Consider the following 20917-nt stretch of genomic DNA (forward strand, 5'->3'; position numbering starts at 1 on the left):
CTATTTCTAGATATTAGAAGAATACGACTTCGAGTCTGTTTTAAAGTGCAATTCAACTTTTCACACACACACAACATTTGACTAAATCCATGAAATGGTGAAATGCACAATTCCATGTGTTATAGACAAGCGAACATGTGTAGAAAATGGCAAAAAAAAAAAAGGATTGGCCAAGAGAAATTCCGCACATTATTAACGTTATCTAATGTGCCTGTTGATTGGTCGATGGAAATGAGACGCTGCCCCACGTGACCCTTTCCTGCCTTCATTAAGAAACTAAAGAGCTGCAGGAGAAGGAGATGTATAATCGCACTTGCCGACTGGATACCGCATACACACACACACACACACACACACGCACACGCACACATACATACTACATTAGTGTAAACATTTGCACAATAGAACAATTTCATTGATAGAGACGTAAAAACCAAGGATTAAAACTATGTTATGATTATTGAGAAAATACAGAACTAAAGAGACATCTAAAAAGAAAAAAAAAGCTGGTTGAAATTATTTTCTAATTTTCATTCGTCTTTTTCCTTTAGTAAAAATATCGCATCGTGTTTACTGTGCTTTCTCTTCCTCTCTCTCTTCCCTTCTTATCTTCCGACTGCAGTTTATAGTTATATGTGCTTTAATAAAGTCAGCAAATGACCGACTACGATTAAGATCACCGCCTGTGTCTTCTATTTTGTTTTTCTTTCGATCTTGCTTTGCTCTCTCTCTCTCTCTCTCTCTCTCTCTCATGCCTGTCAGAATGGATGTACTACCAAGCGGAAGCATTTTTCGCGAGTTGCAAGTCGTGCACGATACTGGCTACTTTTCGGCGCAACCTTCTCTCGAGGACCGTTGGCAACAGGTAGGGACAGCCTTTTTGTTTTTAACTTTTTCAAACGTATGTTTATATATGTTATAGTGATGGGTACGACTGCAACCCTTGATTTGGACACAATGTGTCACAAAAAATTGTGTTTTTGTCATCTGTTTTTATTGCAGGGAGGGGGGGGATATTTCGTAAAACAACTTTTTAACTTTCATCTCCAGTCGGTGTGCTTCCTGGTATTTTTTATTACTCGTTAAAATACTTTCTAAACGAAACTGAATAAGTAAATAAAAAATGAGCATTTATAAATTAAATCTATTTGTTTCGATATGAAAGCGCAAAGTTAGACACTGTTAATCTTCTAATCAAATAAATAAAATACATTTTCAACAACTGAGGATATTATAAGATGGCCTCTGCAGTAAATCTGATATTACAATGATTCTAGCTAAGTGTAGGATAGACGGAGTAAAATGGACAGAGGGACCAACGACACCCACTTATGTTGGTCTTGTGCCTATTTTTTTTTAAGTTGAAATGTAGTTTTTTTTTTTGGGGGGGGGGTTACAAATAAATAATTCAAAATGTCGTATCTTCTGTCCTCGGTCAATAAAAGATAAATCCTTCGAAACTGAGACAAATTAATTTTTGTCCCAATTCTAGAGTGCTCTTTTTGAGGATCTGGATTTTCCTCACATTAAAAACTTTGTACTTAACTTTGCCCTTGTGAGGAGATAAATGACACGATAGGGACACGATGTTGGGTTTTAATGTAGAAAACTCGGTCACCCACATCCCCGCAAAAAAAAAAAAAAAAAAAAAAAAAATCTGTACTGGAAATAAAAATAACCTGCCCAGCCCAGCTCCGTCGGAACTCACAATTTAGAGTACCTACCTCACTGACAGGCAATTCTCTCAGCTTAGTTGCAATAATGATAAAAGTTATATCACCCTCACACACATACTGATAAATGCATATAAATGTACGCACACACACACACGCACACACACACACGCACGCACGCACACACACACACACACACACACACTGTAACAATTTTACCGAACTATCATGTGTTTGATGATTTTCCGACAGTGCACGCGCGTGCTGTTGCTGTGTTAATACAGGAATATGGAGTAAATAAATTGCAACCGAAATAAATCCGATTCTTAAACGAAATAAGCTATAGACATGATTCATATCGATATTCTATACTATCCCTATTACTGTCGTTGGCCATAAGTCGATATACAAGGCCAGTTTTTATTGTGGTGAAAATCCAACTTCCTAAAAATATCCATTCTGGACTGGAAAATACGTTGCTTCAGTTTAAAAGGATTTCTCGTTCACTGACCGAGAACAATTGAAAGTTTACATTCACAAGGTTATCACAAGTGTGGGGAAATAGAGGAAGATGGGTTCATGATCAATGTCATGGTCTAGTTAAGAATATTATAGACATTTTTTGGTGCAACTTTACTATAGTGTGTCGCGTCCAACCCAATCGTGTATTTTCGAAGGCATTGCATGCACTGAAATGATTTCAGGCACATTTGACAAAGGTGTTAAAAAATGCCACTTTTTACTAGAATCATCTCTATCACCACAATACCACATTTACTATAGGGACCGTATTTTGAGTTATATACCGAAATACACACATACACGTGTATGCTTGCCCGCGCGTACACACATGTAAAGAATCGACCCCCCCCCCCACACACACATACTACTTCATTTAAAAAGACATTGAAACTATTCGCTGATTTTTTTTTAATTAACTTGACAAATGCATTAAAGATGTCTCACTTTATTCTATTTAAAACCTGTGTGTTCATTTTAAATGTTTCTCACTTGAAAAAAGTAGTGGAATTTAAAAGATTTTATTTTTTCTCGATTCTTTTGACAACTAAAAAAAAAAAAAAAAAAAAAAAAAAAAAGACTTGTTTTCATCATTCCGACATTGCCTTTACAAAAACAGATTTTTTGTAGCATCTTTAATGCCTACTTTCCAACTATCCTTTCAAGAATACTGATTCTCCGAAGATGGCCAAGGAGTGGTGGGTGGTGGTCTGGTCTTCTTACTACTACTACGTGACATGTGATGCATCGTTTACAGCAATCAACGCAAACGAATAACGTGCATTTTACACATGCAATCCACCAACTCGGCCGTTTAGCTAAAAAAACGACCCTGGTGTCTAACTCTGTCCCGTGGGGAGGCATAGTAAATAGGTACAATCAGTTCTGCCCTTTTTTAAATTCCTATTTAGTTACATCCCCACAAGGGCAAAGCTAGACATGCATTCGATTTTTTAGGGGATTAGGATATTCAGCTTTTCCCAAAAATTGAAAATGGATTGAGACAAATAAAAAAAAAAAAATGCCCCAGTTGAGAAGGATTTCTCCTCCTCAGAGTACAGAAGAGTTTATTTGGTGCTAGTTCAGAGTCTTTGTTATTGGTTTTTAATAAACAAGCGGTGAATTTTGAAAAATGAATTTTTTTTCTGCTTATGTAATTATTAATGTTGCTAACAATGCAAATTTATTATTTTTATTTCCTCTTTTGTTTAAATTAATTAAAATATACAACCTCCTAGTGCAATCGCATCTGAGATGGGTGTATTTGCTGATGACACTACGCTCTATTCTCGACATATAGGTAAATCGAACATACAGAAATCCAAAGCAATAGCTGAATTCTTTGAAAATGATCCCAAGTTTGTAGTAATGGTATTGGTCACGTTTGATGTCACTATTCCTTAAAGAATTATAAAAAACATTCCCAAAGCACTGATTGCCATGGCTCTTCCCAATCCGGCGTTTAAACTCCTCAACCTAACATTCTCCAGTAACATGAATTGAGATAAATACATAGAAGATACTGCCAAGTCTGCTTCAAAGAAGGTGAGCTCCGTCTGACGGACTAGAAAACTTTTTACACTTGATTCTATATCTCTATAAAGCCACCATTCGCAAATGCATGCCACATCTCTACTGGTGCTCCAAATACTGGTCTCTTTCTCTTGAACAGACTACAAAAATTATGTTCCACATTGTCTGCCATGTGCTGTGATAAACTTTCTAACATTCAAATATCCTGATATACCAACCAGCAACAAAATCCCGTCTATTCAATGTAGAGGTGAAAAAAACTTTTCTGCTCTAATAGTTTCTTTTCTCAAACCACTTGGCCTGTAAGGCCCTTAGAATCATTACCCTGTTCCTTTTTATTCCGGCAAAAATTTAAATATAATGTAAACAAATATCTTGCTTGGATGAATGATAGATGAGTTCCTTAATCCTTTGAGGTTATGAGGTTGTTGCAATATTTCATGCCGGATGTCTTGGGCAAGAATAGCCTGGCAGTACGGATTCCTCTCCAGGTTTCAGAGCATATACAGCACCTGGTATTACGAAATGGTCACTTATTTTAATACGGACCAGGCTTAACGTCATTTAACTCAGAGATCTAATGAGAACCTGTGTCAACTTGATCATGTTATATCCTTAGGATGCCTCTTATTCACAGTAGCTCCTACAATATATCTTGTTTAGCGTGAACAAAAGTAGCAAACATATATCTACTCGTAAAATATATTTGGCATGTTGAGGCAATTGTCACCCACTTTGCTTGATTTTTGGACTAATTTTGATTTATATTGCACTTTTTTCTTGAAATAAAATTCTAATTTAATGTTAAGTTTTGAGAATTCAACTTTAATTCAATACTCTTGAGAATGTAACTTTAATTCAATATTTGTGAGGTACGTATACGTCATGGAACGAAGACAACATATTCCAAAAAATCACATAAATTGATCAATTTTTTTTTATTAAGAAAATCAAATTTTACGATTTCTAGTGATTCATGATTATTTGCAATCATTCTCTCTCTCTCTCTCTCTCAGGCATATATATATATATATATATATATATATATATATATATATATATATATATATATATATATATATATATATATATGCCTGAGAGAGAGAGAGAGAGAATGATTGCAAATAATCATGAATCACTAGAAATCGTAAAATTTGATTTTCTTAATAAAAAAAAATTGATCAATTTATGTGATAAAGCTCCCCTCTTTGGTAGAGCACTCTCGTAAATTATCTTACTCGCTACTTAATTTAGCTGAAATAATGCGAAGCTCGCGATTTGTTTACAAACAAACGTTTGAGCCCTCTACGAGTAGCAAACGGATGTTTATTTAAATAATCGTTCGGACAGGTTAATTTCGGCCACCGATTCCGTAGTCAAGGGGTAGGACTGCCGACTGTCATCACGACGGTTCTAGGTTCGATCCTCGGCTTGGGAGAGGTGTTAGTCTAGCGGCACTGATGAGTTGTGATACAACGAAACAGGTCTGTATGTCGATGACTAAAATATATTTTATATTTTATATATATATATATATATATATATATATACAGAGAGAGAGAGAGAGAGTTTTGGTTTTGGTTTTTTAATTTCATTCAGAAAAACCATTTTTCAGAACAGAAATTTATTGTTTGAATAAAGAATCCGGTTCAGATTTTTCTCCCTAGCCCATGGATTTTCGATGTAGGCTCATCTCCTCAGAGGGAAAGTCATTAGTAAATATTAGATCTAATTCGAAATAATATTGCTATTTAGCACATACAAATATTGCTATTTAGCACATACAAATATTGCTATTTAGCACATACAAATATTGCTATTTAGCACATACAAATATTGCTATTTAGCACATACAAATATTGCTATTTAGCACATACATTGCTATTTAGCACATACAAATATTGCTATTTAGCACATACATTGCTATTTAGCACATACAAATATTGCTATTTAGCACATACAAATATTGCTATTTAGCACATACAAATATTGCTATTTAGCACATACAAATATTGCTATTTAGCACATACAAATATTGCTATTTAGCACATACAAATATTGCTATTTAGCACATACAAATATTGCTATTTAGCACATACATTGCTATTTAGCACATACATTGCTATTTAGCACATACAAATATTGCTATTTAGCGCATACAAATATTGCTATTTAGCACATACAAATATTGCTATTTAGCACATACGAAGAAAATATATTTAAAAATTACATTTTTTAGGGGGCATGGATAAAGATATATAGATAATATAACCTCCTAAAAATAATCTATAAGACTCGATACCACACAATTAATTAATCTGTGTTCCTATTCACCTCAGGATTCTGATTATATATATTACCGTTTTTATTAATCTGCTTGGTTATACGTGTTGATTACCAAATCGTGTTAATGATCCGGTGTGTGTATTATTAAGTCGATTATCCTCATATCACTTACAACACTGTAGGAAAACAAGAAAACAATTTCTATGAAAATCTTTTACACTGACCATCCCCAGCAAATATTGGAGCGTGTTTTCATGCAAGAATACACACCGTTTAATAAATGTTACGCTTTGATTCCCTCTCTCAGATATGTAATCACACATGGGTAATAGAAAATATCCCAGTCTCATTAAATTCATTTCTATCACGGAACCCAAAATCACTGGATCGTTTTTTTTTTTTTTTTTTTTTTTCATAGCCATACATACTCACATGTCACTGAAAATTTCTTTACCTTCTTAGGTACAGTTATTTACTAATACTAAGGTTAGCCTAGAAACTGAATGACAGCTTCCCTGCCTTGCTTGCTTCTACAGAATAACAATATGCTGCGATCAGCAGTTCAGCATTAACATTAATATTTGAAACAGTCATTCCTCGGAATAGGAGTTCGTTTGTTTGTTTTTTTTAATATAAACAAAACAATACATTCGTAGAGATGCTTTCAAATACGCATAACCAAACAAGCAAGTTCCTTATTACATATCGCTCGGTTCGTACTTCTAATTTGCTTATTTTAGAATAAAAAATCATATCTTCAAAAAAAACTCATTTCCTTTAATCATCAAAAAAGAAGACACACCTTTCCACATGAAATTTGTTTCTCTACACTTTTCGCCATTCATTTTCATTACGCTCTAATAGGTATGAAGGTCCTGAAGAGAATGAATCTATTTTTTCCTCTTTCACTTTGGTTACTTACATATAACGTTGCAACAGCATTTTGTGTCGTATATTAGCATTCGTACAAAACAGATACTCATTCACCGATTGCTTCAAAAAACAAAGACCCGCTTGTTTTTTTTTCAGTTGGAGATTTAATACTTTCACAACTATTCCAATCAGGAAAGGCGAAACTAATCACAAACATTTTTTATGTTTAAACAACTAACATTTCGAAGTCAAATAATGATATGCATGAATTATGTGCCTTTTTCGTATTGAAAATAAACCACTTTCTTGAAGATTTCTGGAAATACAGAACACTTTCTTAACAGTGCTCATGCAAAGAAGGTACTGTGCTACTTCATTGATAGTATTTTCAGGTTAAATTCAAGTTTCACGATATCTTTTGTTTAGTAAATTGTTAGGTAAAAGTACAGAATAATTACAAAACACTTGCCCTTCCCCAGGTTAAAAATGGCTTTCTAAATAACGCTTTTATTTCTACATGATAGTACAAATTTTTCTCATATGCCTTCATATAATCACACTGTAAAATTTGGAGGGGGGGGGTAGTTTTCCCATTAATTTATAAAAACAATTTTATTTAAAATAATTTTCTGTTATTTACTTTAACAAAATAAGTATTTAAACTATTCTGTAATTTAACACTTTAATGAATAAAAATAACGTTAAAAAATTCAGTTTGTTAAGTATAATCTATATAATTATAAAACTCAAATGACCTTGTAACGGGTGTTGCAACCCAACATCCAGTTTACGACTTCCGATTGCACATGCGTACATAAACATAAATCCATAACAGCATAAACAAATAAACACAACCCACTGCCTTCCTTGTTTTTTTTAATTTATTCTCCATTTTTTAATACACCTTTCTTAAAAACATTCATACATTTTCTTCTGCACTACCAATATAAATAAATAACCCCAAAAATATGTGTTTTTAATTGGCGTTACAAATAAATAATCAATGTGACAATAAAACGTATTGTGTACGTTTTCAGCATCCCAATTGTTTTTTTTTTTTTTTTTTTTTTTTTTTTGCGTTTAAATTACCCAAATAAACAATTGGTAATACTTTCTGCTTTTTTTTTTATTATCATTTCCACATTGTCTTAATTAGTTTTATTCACCTTATTATTAACATAAATTACATATTTGACCCAATGGGTCATGAATGTTTGTTTAAAATTAAAAAAAGTTACATTTTATTTTCATTTTCTATTTAAAAAGCCATTCTTAACATAGGGAGAGTGTTTTTTAACTATTCTGTACTTTCAACTAACAGTTTCATTTAAAAAAAGATATATTAAAATTTTAATTTAACTAAGTATTATGGTATCTGTTCAGTGCACATTTACCTATAAGTATGGCAAACCACTTATAATTCAATGGCTGTAAGTTTGTTATTTTTCAAAAATAAACAATTATAAATAGAACAACTCATAGAAATCTATCTATATTCTCTTTTCATTTTAATATACTTTCATAGAAATGTTTCTGTTATGTCACAAGTGTCACGCTCATACACTAATTCCATAGCTAATATAACATACTGACCTAATGGGTTACGGGTAATCTAGTATTTATATAAATTTCTTCATTCATAATATATTTTGGAGAGAATATTTCACTTTGCCAATTTTACAAGCATAGTCCCTCCCTTATCCATATTAAAAACAGCATTCTAAATAATAACATTATCACGGACAGTTATCAGAATATTGTTTTTTAAGCCATTCTTAACATAAGCAGTTTTGCCTAACAATTGTCAAACCACAAGGGAATTATTTCTTAACGCATCATTATTATTATTATTGGCTCACATGGAGCTTTCACACAAGTCAACAAACGATCTGATTGGAAATCTGTGGTGTTCTCTGGAAGCTGAGTTAGAATAAGTCTCCCCAAACGTCCAGCTCTCTCTACCTCCTTTGATAGCATTTGCAAATGAATTTGCATCATCGCAACATCCACTTACCATTGATTTCTCGCTGGTAGTAGCTATTGGTTTATACTGGAATTTGAGTGGCACTCAGCCTCCCCAAGGTCCCAGTTCTCTTTGCGCTTGTCCAGCCGAGGTCTGGTTGGCGCTCGCTCCTCGGTCTTTCAGTTCTTATTGACCCTTCGTGGTTCTTTGGTATCACTTTTTTATTGGGGGGAACGGTGATAAAATAATGGGGGGATGCATGATGGAGGTGTAGAACTTGTAGATATGCAGCTTTGGTGTTCTTCATTCCCTGTAATGCTTATTCGTTATATTGTCTTCTATTATTCTCCGCATTCAAGGGTTTTCCTTAATATTTCAGTCGTTTTCATTATCGTTAGTCATTGTACTTTTGCAGTTATTCCTCTGATTCCAATTTCTGACATTCTTTTTTCGAAGTTTTTCGGAATTATTCCTTGTGCTCCTACTATTATCGGTACTATTTGGTTTTTCTTCATCATCTAAATCCCTTTTAACGCTCTGGCTAGCTCTGTGTATTTGCTTCATTTCTCCTTTTCTTTAATACTCACCCTGTGGTCAGCTGGGACAGCAAAGTCTACGATTTGACAGGATTTTTCTTTCTTGTTAATTATTACAACATCTGGTCTTCTTGCTTGGATGGGTTTGTCCGTCTGTATATCCATGTCCCATAGAATTTTGTAGTTCTCGTTTTCGAGTGCTGTTGTGGGTTTATGCTTGTACCATTTGTCTGTACGCTCAAAATGCAGTCGTTTGCACAATTCCCAGTGTACCACCCTCCCCACTTGGTCATGCCTGCTTTTATATTCATTTTGGGCAAGTTTGCTGCATTCACTTACTATATGGTTTATCGTTTCGTCTCTTTGTCCACAGAGTCTGTATTTGCTGTTTTCTTGTGTTTTATCGATCCTTGCTTTGATATGGTTGGTTCTTATTGAGTTATCTTGTGCTGCAGTTATTAGAGATTCAGTTTCTCGGTTTATATGTCCTTTTCGCATCCATATCCAGGTGTTTTTGTTATTCTCATCTTTTGTCATTCTTATGAATCTTCCGTGGAGTTGTTTCTCTTTTCTCGTTTTGTCATTTGTCTCTCTGTTTTCTATTTTGTTGTTTTTTTCAGTGTCTCTCGCTGCCATAATTATCCTTTCAGTGTTTTGCATTATGTATTTTTCTAGGTCTTATTTCGTGTCCTTCACACAGTCCTCTATACAGATCAGTCCTCTCCTGCCGTCTTTCCTTTTCACATAGTCTGTCAATATCGTCCTTTGGGTGTAGTGCATTATGCATGGTTATGAGTTTCCTGGTTTTCTGATCGAGTTGTCTCAGTTTTTCTTTTGTCCACCCTATAAACGGTCCAGAGTATCTTACTAGTGATACTGCCCATGTATTTATACCTTTTATTAGGTTTCTACTATATAATTTCGTTTCCAGAAGTTTTCTTGTTCTCCTGAGGTATTTCTTTCCAATTTTCTCTTTCATTTCTGTTGCTCTGATGGTGTCCGCTTCCAGAATTCCCTAGTATTTATAGTCGTCTTGTTCCCCTAGTGCCTCCCATTTCTGTTTGGTTGGGTAGTTTCATGCCTTCTGTCGTTTCCAGTTTTCCCTTTTTTATAACTAGTTGTGCGCACTTTTCCATTCCAAATTCCATTTGGATTTCTTGGCTGAAGATCCTGGTAGTGTTAATTAGTGTCTCTAGCTCCTTTTCGGTCCTTGCAAAAAGTTGCAGATCATCTATGTAGATCAAATGATTCATTTTTTCCTCTGTATTGGAGAACTTGTATCCGGCTTGGCACTTTCTCAGAATACTGTTCAAGGACATCATGGCTATGCTGAACAGTAGTGGTGATAGTGAATCTCCTTGGAAGATGCCTCTTTGTATGTTAATTTCTGTTATGTGTTGTCCATCAGCTGTCAATTCCAGTATCCATGTTTTCATTGCATTTTCTATTACGTTGGTGATCCTGCTTGGTATTTTATACATTTTTAGGCATTCTATTATCCATGCTTGGGGGATCCTGTTGTACACTTTTTTGTAGTCAATCCATGCCATGGCTAAATTCTTTCTCCTCCTTTTTACCTCCTTTAGGATCTTTTGATCTATATATAACAGGTCATGTGTTTCTCTTTTTTTCTTTTTGGCATCCTTTCTGCTCCTTGGGGATGAGTCCACGGTTATTTAGGGAGTGGTAGATTTGTTCTCTAAGTTGTGCTGTCAGTATCTTCCATATAGTTGGTAAGCACGTGATTGGCCTATAGTTGCTAGGGACGGTTCCTTTCTCCGTGTCCTTCTGTAGCAGCATGGTTCTACCTTTAGTCATCCACTGGCATGTTTGCTTCCTGTATACATCTCAAGTTTTGGGCTAGCCTTTCATGTAAGTTTGTGAATTTTTTTAACCAGTATGCATGTATCCCGTCGTGCCCTGGTGCTCTCCAGTTCGCCATTTTCCTATGGTTTTCTTTAGGGCTTCCTTGCTGATTTCATTCACTGTTCCTTCTTCGATTTGTTGTAACTCTTCTTTTATGTTTTTCAGCCACTCGACATTTCTATTGTGATCTCGTTGCTCTTCTCATATTTTACTCCAGTAGAGTTTTGTTTCTGTCGGATTTGGGTGTTCTGTTTTTGTTTTTCCTTCATTCACATTTTGGTAGAATTGGCTTTCATTAGTTTCAAATGTTCTGTTTTGTTTGCATTGTTCAGATTTATATCTATATCGTCTCAATCTCGCTTCTTTTGCTTTTATTTTTTGGTCCAGTTCTTCATGTTTCTTGTTTAGCCTCTCCCTGTCAGTTACGTTTCCAATATTTCGTTTTCTCCACATTGCTTTCTTCCTGGTGATCATTTTGGTTTCTTTTTTATGTTTCTGTATTTGGGTTTCTAGTCTTATTTCCCATCCAAGTTTTGTCGTTCCGCTTGTCCCCAGTTGTTTTTCTGATTTGAGTTTCATACTTACCATTTTGGCGCCTGCGTAAATCAGGTTTTTTAAGTCTGTGATTGAATTTGTTGGGATATGTTGGAGGAATTTGTTAACCTTCTCTGTTTCTGTTTTTAATTTCTTCTGCTCTTGGTTCCTTAACGATGGGAGCTTTGTTTTTTCTTCGTTCATCAGCTGTATTATTTTGTTTATTTCATTTGTTTCATTCTCTGTTAGTTCTGTTTCATTGTTCTCGGTTTCCACGTTTGTAGTCTTCGTTCTTTGTTAGTCCTCAGCCTTTGGTTTCTTTACTTGTGAGGCTTCAACTTGTGGGGTTTCTCTACGTGCGGTTCCGTTGGGGATGCTTCTTGTTCAGTTTCATCATTTATTCTTCGCTGGATTTCTGTTAGTTCTAGTTTAGAGAGCCAACCTTTCTTGAGTATCAGTCTTGCTTGGTCTGCAATTCTTTGTTCTGTTGTATGGTAGTCACTGGATTATTATTATTATTGTTGTTGGGATCATTATTATCATTATTATCATTATTATTATTATTATTATTATTATTATCATTATTATTATTGTTATGTGCCTTGAGTAAAGGTGGCGAAGGACTTGAGAACATTTGGTTCGAGAGGCTGCCGCAGAGAAGACAAAACTAGTGACTACGTTTACTGTTGCTTGAATTAATCTTTCGTAGATTGCTTGCCATTGTTGTTGTTATTATGATTATTATTGCTGTTATAGATGGAGATGTTCGTTTTGTTAATATTGCTAATACTTTGGGGTATAGTACTATTTCGATTTTCTGCATTCTTTATTCTTTTTTTATATTAACAAGTTTACAACTAGAAAGTAGTATTTTGATGAAAAATAAATAAAATAAAACGACGCGATATTTATTTTCTGAACGAGCAGAACGTATTTTGCGCACTGTCTATAGGGTCCGTTTCCAATTCCATTCTTTTCAGATTGAAGCGTCTGTGCCCATACACAAATATGGAAAGACGTTTTTTTACCATTTTCATTAGTCCGTTTCATCTCACAAGAATTTAAAACAAAACCAAAAGGCACACGCACGCGCGTCGTGCGTACGCGCGCGCTCACACACCTGTCTAGTATAGCAATGGGCGGCCGATAAAACCACCTTTCGGTTTGGACAAACTTTTCGTCCCCCTCCCTCCCCGTGAGGAAATGAAATAGCGACAAATGATTTCCAATGTACAAAGCTAATTAAAAGTTTTATTCAGTTTGACACATTTTTAATTGAATAAAGAACAGTTTAAAAAGTGTTTTAACTGCACTTTGTTTTTTTACATCGTAACATCAATGGGACATCTACTTATAGCGATAAAAATTATCACATTTTCATTTATCGCTATTATTAGTAGTATTATTAGTAGTAGCAGAGCAGTAGTAGTATTAATAGTGGATTTCAAAACCAACCTCTACAGTTTTTTTTTTCTTTCTTTCTTTTATTGTTAATTACTACTTCTTCATTTATTTGGACTGTTACAGAGTATCGTTAGATTTTTAACTTATTTTATTCAATTCCAATTTTGTGTGCAAATATTTGGTTTTGGTTGTTAAAAAACACCATCATCATCAAGAGCAATATATAATCAAGGTGTTACAGCTGTTGTGGCTGTCGTCCATTTTGAGAGAAACGACATTCAGGCAATTTGTTTTGACACTGCGTTAATCGTCGACTAAAAATTACTGTCACTGCTTCCTTGTTTTTAAGAATAATTGATTTTACAGATCAGCCATAAATGCTGAAAGTAAAATCTGCTAACGAGCTCGAGCCGAACACAACCATAACAAAATGAAATCCGCGTTCATGAAACGAAAGATCAGTAAAGATCACTTCATAATTTATTTACGTTGTATTGTTGCATTGTTTTTTTTTTCTTTTTGGGGGGATGAGCGTAAAGTACAGAACGGTTGACAAACAAAAATAAAAATAAAAAATATATAGCAAATGCAGTAGAATCTGTATACTTTTTGCCGTGTTAAAAATGTTTGCATTTTTTTTTTTTTTTTTTTTTTTTTTTTTTTAAATTTCAACACACGGAAAAAAATGCTCGCCGAAGTCTTTGGGGTGATTTACGAGGGATTTTGTTGGAGGAGGGGGCTTGCCACTCGGATTTAAAGTTAGTGATATGTTGAGGAAGATTTTTAAATAACCTTTTCAGCATAACCCTCTCCAAGTGAAGCGTTTTTTCGTGTGTTAATTAAATTAAAGCTACCTTAGCTTTAATCGAAATAAAATTCTGAAATAAAAAAAATCCAAAAAATCTTACAGTTTCCATGTGCATACTGGTACGTAGGGAATTCAATTCTATTGCGTTTGCTATAAATTATTTGGGTTATAGTCGGGATTGTCTGCTTTTTTCCCCCTGGTTTCTGCTCCGCCGACTGTGAAGCAAGATGCCCCCCTCTCTTTCCATGTTATGAAAGGGGCGCTTCGCTTGACTAGGTCTTATTATTCAGCCAAATGAACAGCAGAAACAGGAAGTCAGAAAGGGCAGACAATGTTGAATATAACGATAATTTGATTTGTTGTTTTTATTTTTTGTTTACGAGTTCTCGGCAATTGTTCTTTGCCTGTGGCGGCAAAGTTTGCCCTTCCCCTTCGGTGTCCAAAAGGAAAAATGCTTTTCTCATTTCTGCGTAACCGAATTTGCACCCGAATTAATAAAAACAAATAATATTTTGGACCAATCAGAGGATTTTCTGAATTTGTTCGAAATAGCCGTTTTGGATCCACCTTGACCCCATATAAGGCTAGATTTTTCTTAAATAAACACTTGAGCCGAAATCCGCGAAGATCTAAGATCTACATTGTCTCAGCCGCCCCCACCGTCGGACCTTGGAGCTGTTGTTATCTCAACTCACGCACGCAGACATTAATGAATATACGGACACACAACTCATTATCGTATGCACACTAAAAACTAATGTATAAACTTATTCAATGAAATATTCCTAATTTTTCTCGGACGTTCTACTATGAAAATTCTAATAATAAAAAAAAACCTAGACTCGATTCTCAGCGACACTCTCCGCTCTTACCAGGTTCCATCCGGTTCTCGAGAACTCAACGGCTCGACTCTCTCAAACATCTTAACTCCCGGCCTTATATTATCTCATTTATGCAAATTAATGCGCAATCGAACCTGCTGATTCGTCGCCTTCTTGTCTCCCATCGCTCGGGTTTCGAGTTCGCACATGCAGCCCACCTTCGTGACTGCAGTCACACTCAATTTTCACCACAAAAATAAATGAACATTGACTTATTAATAACTTTTAATGAAATATAACTTGTAGAATTGAGTGGAGAAGTTTGGTTTACGATTTTCAAACTCGTAAATAATTTACAGCCTTTAAATTATCGACTCAGATTTCTTCGATATCTCAGTTAAAGAATCCCTCGTTTTACCAGAACTCTAAGAATATTAACAAATATTCAGTGTTTTTCTATTGATGTTAACTTTCATTTTAAACATAAAGTATCTCTTTTGTAAACGTTATGCGTTTGAACTTTGTGTTCACCAATGAAAAAGTCTCCTTACAATCTGCTCTCCCCAAATATACATTTATCATGTAGCGGAACAATTTTGGATCAACCTTTCTTCCTCAGACTATCCCAGCTTTCTGCATTATACGCGGTTTCCGATGGTTGCAAGATAAACCGTTGCTTGAATTTCGTAGACTCGAACATGAAGGCTATAGCTAGGTACAAGCAACAATGGCGGAAAAATGATAGGGTTTAGTTTTGAAAGCCGATGTATCATATTTTTTTGTAGGTTTCTGACTACTTTTTGATTGTATTTGAAAGATTAAAGCCTACAGTTAATTTCCAAAATGTAAAAAATATTTATACATATCGAATTAATACGGACTTTAGAGTCTTTTTTCGTAATGTTCCTGAAAAAATTAATTTTTCTTTTATTGTTACAATTTACGATACTTTATTATCATAAAAAGCAAAAATAAATTCATTAATTTTTTTGTATTACTGAAAAACATAATTTTAGTAAAGGTGTTTTTTGTTTAAACAAAATAATGCATTTCCACTAAGATTCAATTAAAAATAATGAGTTTATTATATTCCGTGATCATTATTTGATAAATACGGAAAATTTCATTAAAATTAGTTAATTTCCTGATTTTTGGCGAATTTTTAAGTAAAGGAAGAGGTCAAACATCGGCATTCATTTTGCACGTAACAAACTTATGACTATTTTGCACGTAACAAACTTATGACTATTTTGCACGTAACAAACTTATGACTATTTTGCACGTAACAAACTTATGACTATTTTGCACGTAACAAACTTATGACTATTTTGCACGTAACAAACTTATGACTATTTTGCACGTAACAAACTTATGACTATTTTGCACGTAACAAACTTATGACTATTGTCCTAATTCGTTAGTGGATTTCTTGAGCTAATATTGTCCGCCATGGGGATTGATCTAAAAAGCATCAATTAAATAAAGGTTCCTTATCAGCGTTTCCTCTGTAAATATTCCTCTCATATAATTCCATCCATTCGACGAGTGTTAATAGTAGGGTTGCGGAGTCGGATGGTAAAAGTCCGACTCTGACTCCTAGAATTACTAGGATGCCGACTCCGACTCCTTTAATATCTTCACCTCCGACTCCGGACTCCTTGACCCTATGTGAAAATCTATTTTGCAGATCCATATACCAGCCTCCCACACCTATTCAGCATGCATTTTATAATTACTTTTCATGTGTATCATTTTCGACGTTTAACATTCACTTGCATGATAAATATACTCACATATAAACTCAACCAGCTTTGTAGAATAAGTTTAGATAACAAAGGGATAAAAAGTTTACAATTGAATTTTATTATACTATCAGTTCAAAATAGAATACAATATTTAGAGGTATCGAAACCTCTTTAGGCCATGGCATTTCGAAGCCAAACGCTTTTCATCAGAAGAGGGGGATAAAGACATTATACAGAGAATAATATTTTAAAAGATAATATTGCCTTTATGGAATGAGGATCAAAGGTAAAACAGGAAAAAGACATAAAGGGCTATAGTAGCATAGATTGCTTATTATTGAAATATCATATACATATATTTATATACATATACATATATATACATACATATATATATATACATGCATATGCATATATATACATACATATATACACATATATACATATACACATACATATATATACACATACATACATATACATATAGATACATATACACATACATATACACATACATATATATATATATATATATATATATATATATATATATATATATATATATATAAAATACACAATGGTATTATTTATGCTCATGATCAATTACCAGCTTATCAGCATATTCAAATCTGTCATAGCAAAGTTGCACTTCAAGCTATATATTTTCTTTTTCCTTTGTACCCTCTCCTGAAAAACTCATCTGTTATTGCATTTGTCCATTCTCATAAATCTTCTATCACAATATAGGAAAAAAAAATCAATCTATAAAAATGTCTTATTTGTAAACATAAAAAATAGGCTTTATTTATAATTATAGAATTGAAAGTTGTAAATAAGAATTTAATAATTTACTCTCAAAAACAAGATGACTTCAGTGAACTTCTCTTTCATTGCAGCCCTTAGGTCTGTCCTGATTAGCCTTAGCGCTGAAAACAAACGTTCAACACTCACTTGTGTTGGAGAAAGTGCTGCTGCCAACATTGCAGATTCTTTCACTATCGCAGAGTACTGCTTTATAGCTTCATGAACATTTAACTTAGACTTTCTATCTAGTTGTTCTACTTGCTGTAATGCAGCATGAAAGTCTAGCTTGAAACTTGCTAAGGCTTTATTCACTGAAGATAGCGTTTTAGCTGTTTCCTGTAGCTTACGCCGCTTTGACCTTGCTTTATGATCTTCTTGATCCAAAAGCTTTTCAAAATCCTCTTCATCGCAGGTTCCCTCTGAGTCTGTGGTTGAAATAGTGTCTGGATCTTCAGTAGATGCCTTTGAATTTAAGCCCAAAATCCTCACAGCAAGATCACAAAGTGCCGATTTCGCTTTATCTTTCTGAGTGTCAGATAACAACACTCTATTCATTGGGTCTACATATACTCCAGGATTTTCACTACATTTAAAACCGACCTTTGTCATCGTAGGAAATTTTTTTTTTTCACAAGTGGGAAACTTTCTGTTCTTAATGTTTGCTAAAAAAATAAATGCAATAAACTTTGCTGTAGTGTTAACATATGCTGCATTTTAAAAAAGGTGGTTCACGCTGACAATTAAATGGAATAATAAACGTTGAAAAAATTAATAAAAATAAGTAAAATGATGAATGTTGGCTTTGGGTGGGGGGCAAGTAAGTAAGAACAACAGTCATTTGTTAAAGTGTAGAATAATTAACAGTCGAAAAATTGTAAACAATAACAAAAGTCAACAAATACCTGATACCAAATGCAGTAAAATTCAAGTATCTTTTATACGTGCTGAAACGGTGTTCAATTTTTTTTTATTTCATTTCTTTTAGTTGTCTTTACAACAATTAGCTGATTGCTAGTCGTTTAACCATTGGGGACTTCATTCTTGAAAAATTGTATTAAAAAAATCTATGATTATCACTAACTTTACATTTGGGAGTGCAACTCGAACTTAGTGTTAGTGGTAGAATAAGTCATTTGAGAAATTAAGCCCGTTAAGCGATTATTTTAGCATGTTAAAAGTATACAGATTGGCAGATAATTAAATGCTACTGTATTTGGTAAGAGTTTTTTTTTTATTTTGCTGTTATTTTTGCTTTTTACAACTTTCAACTGTTAACTTTTTTACACTTTAACCAAGTGAATAAATACTTCTACATTAAAGGGGATGCTTGGATCGTATTTTAAACTACAGAGGCTGAACGCCCCCCCCCCCAATTTACTTGGAAAAAGCGATTTTATAGCGAGTTTTAAGAATGGTTAGGCGAAAATAAATGGTGAAAAATAAAACAAATAGTCAATAAATTATTGTTACCAAAGGCAATAAATGCTAATTTTCTACCTACATGAATTAGTTTATGTTTTAAAGTGTTTTCAAGCGCTTTTCTTTATTTTGTCATTTAAAATTGTGAGTGGGTGGATGCCAAATATCTCCAGATTTTCTAGAAAAAACCCGCTAGCCACTAGATCAAAATTTTCCTTGCTAGATTGCAAACGAAATTTCCAGATCTAGCAGAAAACCGCTAAATTGGCATCTGTTTCACAATATCCCTTTCGCCTAGGTCCGAATCACTACTTGAGTGCATGGCTATCAACCTTACTTTAATTTGCAAGTTATATAGAGCATAAAACAAGTACTAATTATCTTATATATGTTTATGCCATCATTACGCTATTATTACTCTAGCTAGACTAGTATTTTTCCTAACCTTTTTACCTTATCTTTGGGACCTATTTTATGGAGACAGATTTTAGCTAAGATCTATTTGGCTTTGATATTTGCCATTGTGAGATGCAAAAGCCAAAATACCAAAGTGTGTCTATTCTATGAAAAGATGTATCTGCTGGCAGTCATACCTTGTCTAATTTTACAGACTGACATTGTTCGATAATACCATTATCTTAGCAGTATCATAAATTATTTCACAATTTAAAGTCATTTCCTCAAATATTGACAATATTAAAGGGAAAAATATATTATGTGGTCACTTTTTTCTGGTAATTTGCAACTCTCCACCCTAGCCCTGTTACTATTCCAACATCGACCTACCCTAACCAGTATATTTGTCTTTACCAAAGTCACATTACAAGTACAAGATTTGGCCAAGATATTTTTTTTTTACTATTATGGTTATGGGTTAATGCATAAATATCTGGTATACTTAGGTCTAATTTGCAATTGTCTTTATAACATGAGTTTTTAATTAGATTAAGATGCTTCGTAAATATCTTTACTCTAATTCCTATTTTTCATCGGTTCACTTGTAGGTTTATTATATTCATTAGTAACCGCTGTTTTCAATTTCGTTATTTCAAACCACTAAATTTGATAAATGTATGATTTTCATATTCTAAAGTAGCTTTATCATAATCTAGCCTATTTCTATTAACGAAAAATGTGATAAACTACCGAAAATGAAGGAAAAGAAAAATCACTGGGATACACTGTTTCAGCCATAATCAGCTATTTTTGTTTAGATTAGTTAATCATATACAATGTTGTCACATGGTGGCAACACAAATTGATTTATGCCCATTTTTGGGGGGTAAGATTGTAATTTCGGATCGATCCTGGACTAATCAAATTGCCAAATTCCATTCAGGAACTGGATAACTTTCGGATTACAATCTGATTGTTATCCACAGTGATCTCACTCAAAGACAGAATTTTCATTAATCATGTGTGACGTCACAACCAAAGCGAAAAAAGCTGTCCAGACAAGGTTTGCAGTGATCCGATAAACCAAAATATCTTGATGAAGTGGAAGCATTGCAGGACAGTACAAAATATGATATATCTCAAAAAATAATAACAAGACATTATAAAAACTGCTAAAGTGTGCAACTGGTAAAACCAAACAGGAAAACCATTAAAAAAAATTTTTTTTTTGGACTTAAGGAATCAGTCAGATAAAAAATTCCGACTCCGACTCCTAGTACTTTTAGAAATCCAACTCCGACTCCAGCTAAAACCTCCGACTCCACAACCCTGGTTAAAAGTGTCTCCCTTACACACCCACCTTTTAGATTAAAAAAAGTAATAATTTCGTTGTTCATAGATTTGAAATATTAACGGGTGTGCATTTCACTTCCTCTTTCTCCCCTCGCATCGCTATGCATCAAAGTAGTAATTATTGCAAAAATGGTTAAAGTCTCATGATGTGTACATGATTGTATTTCTCTCGACAAAACGTATTTATAATCTCCCCCCCCTCTCTCTCTCTTACCTTCTCTCATTTTCTACTTTAATGAATTAAAGACATGTATTTGCGATCATAATATTTGGTGCTTATTATGCTTGGCACTTATGACGATAAACAAAAGTGAAGCAAAACTTTTACCGTGTACTTATTACGGAATTAAGATGATATATTCCAAAAATCACAAAAATGAGTAA

The 20917-nt window shown here is 33.9% G+C and overlaps 1 protein-coding gene across 2 annotated transcripts in view; it reads left to right on the forward strand.

The window, feature by feature from the left end:
- Positions 1-221: 221 nt before the first annotated feature.
- The window catches only part of LOC145247367 (Krueppel-like factor 6), a 294094-nt gene continuing 273398 nt past the window's right edge, over positions 222-20917 (forward strand). Inside the window, exon 1 of one of the 2 annotated variants that reach the window (XM_080109046.1) lies at positions 222-865. In XM_080109046.1, the coding sequence (XP_079965172.1) occupies positions 752-865 (114 nt within the window). In that variant the 5' untranslated portion in view covers positions 222-751. The remainder of the gene's footprint in view (positions 866-20917) is intronic. The other variant, XM_080109047.1, reaches the window with a different exon arrangement.

The sequence above is a fragment of the Euprymna scolopes genome, chromosome 25, assembly GCF_053919585.1.
Source record: "Euprymna scolopes isolate OS-2025 chromosome 25, ASM5391958v1, whole genome shotgun sequence".
Classification (NCBI taxonomy): Eukaryota; Metazoa; Mollusca; class Cephalopoda; order Sepiida; family Sepiolidae; genus Euprymna; species Euprymna scolopes.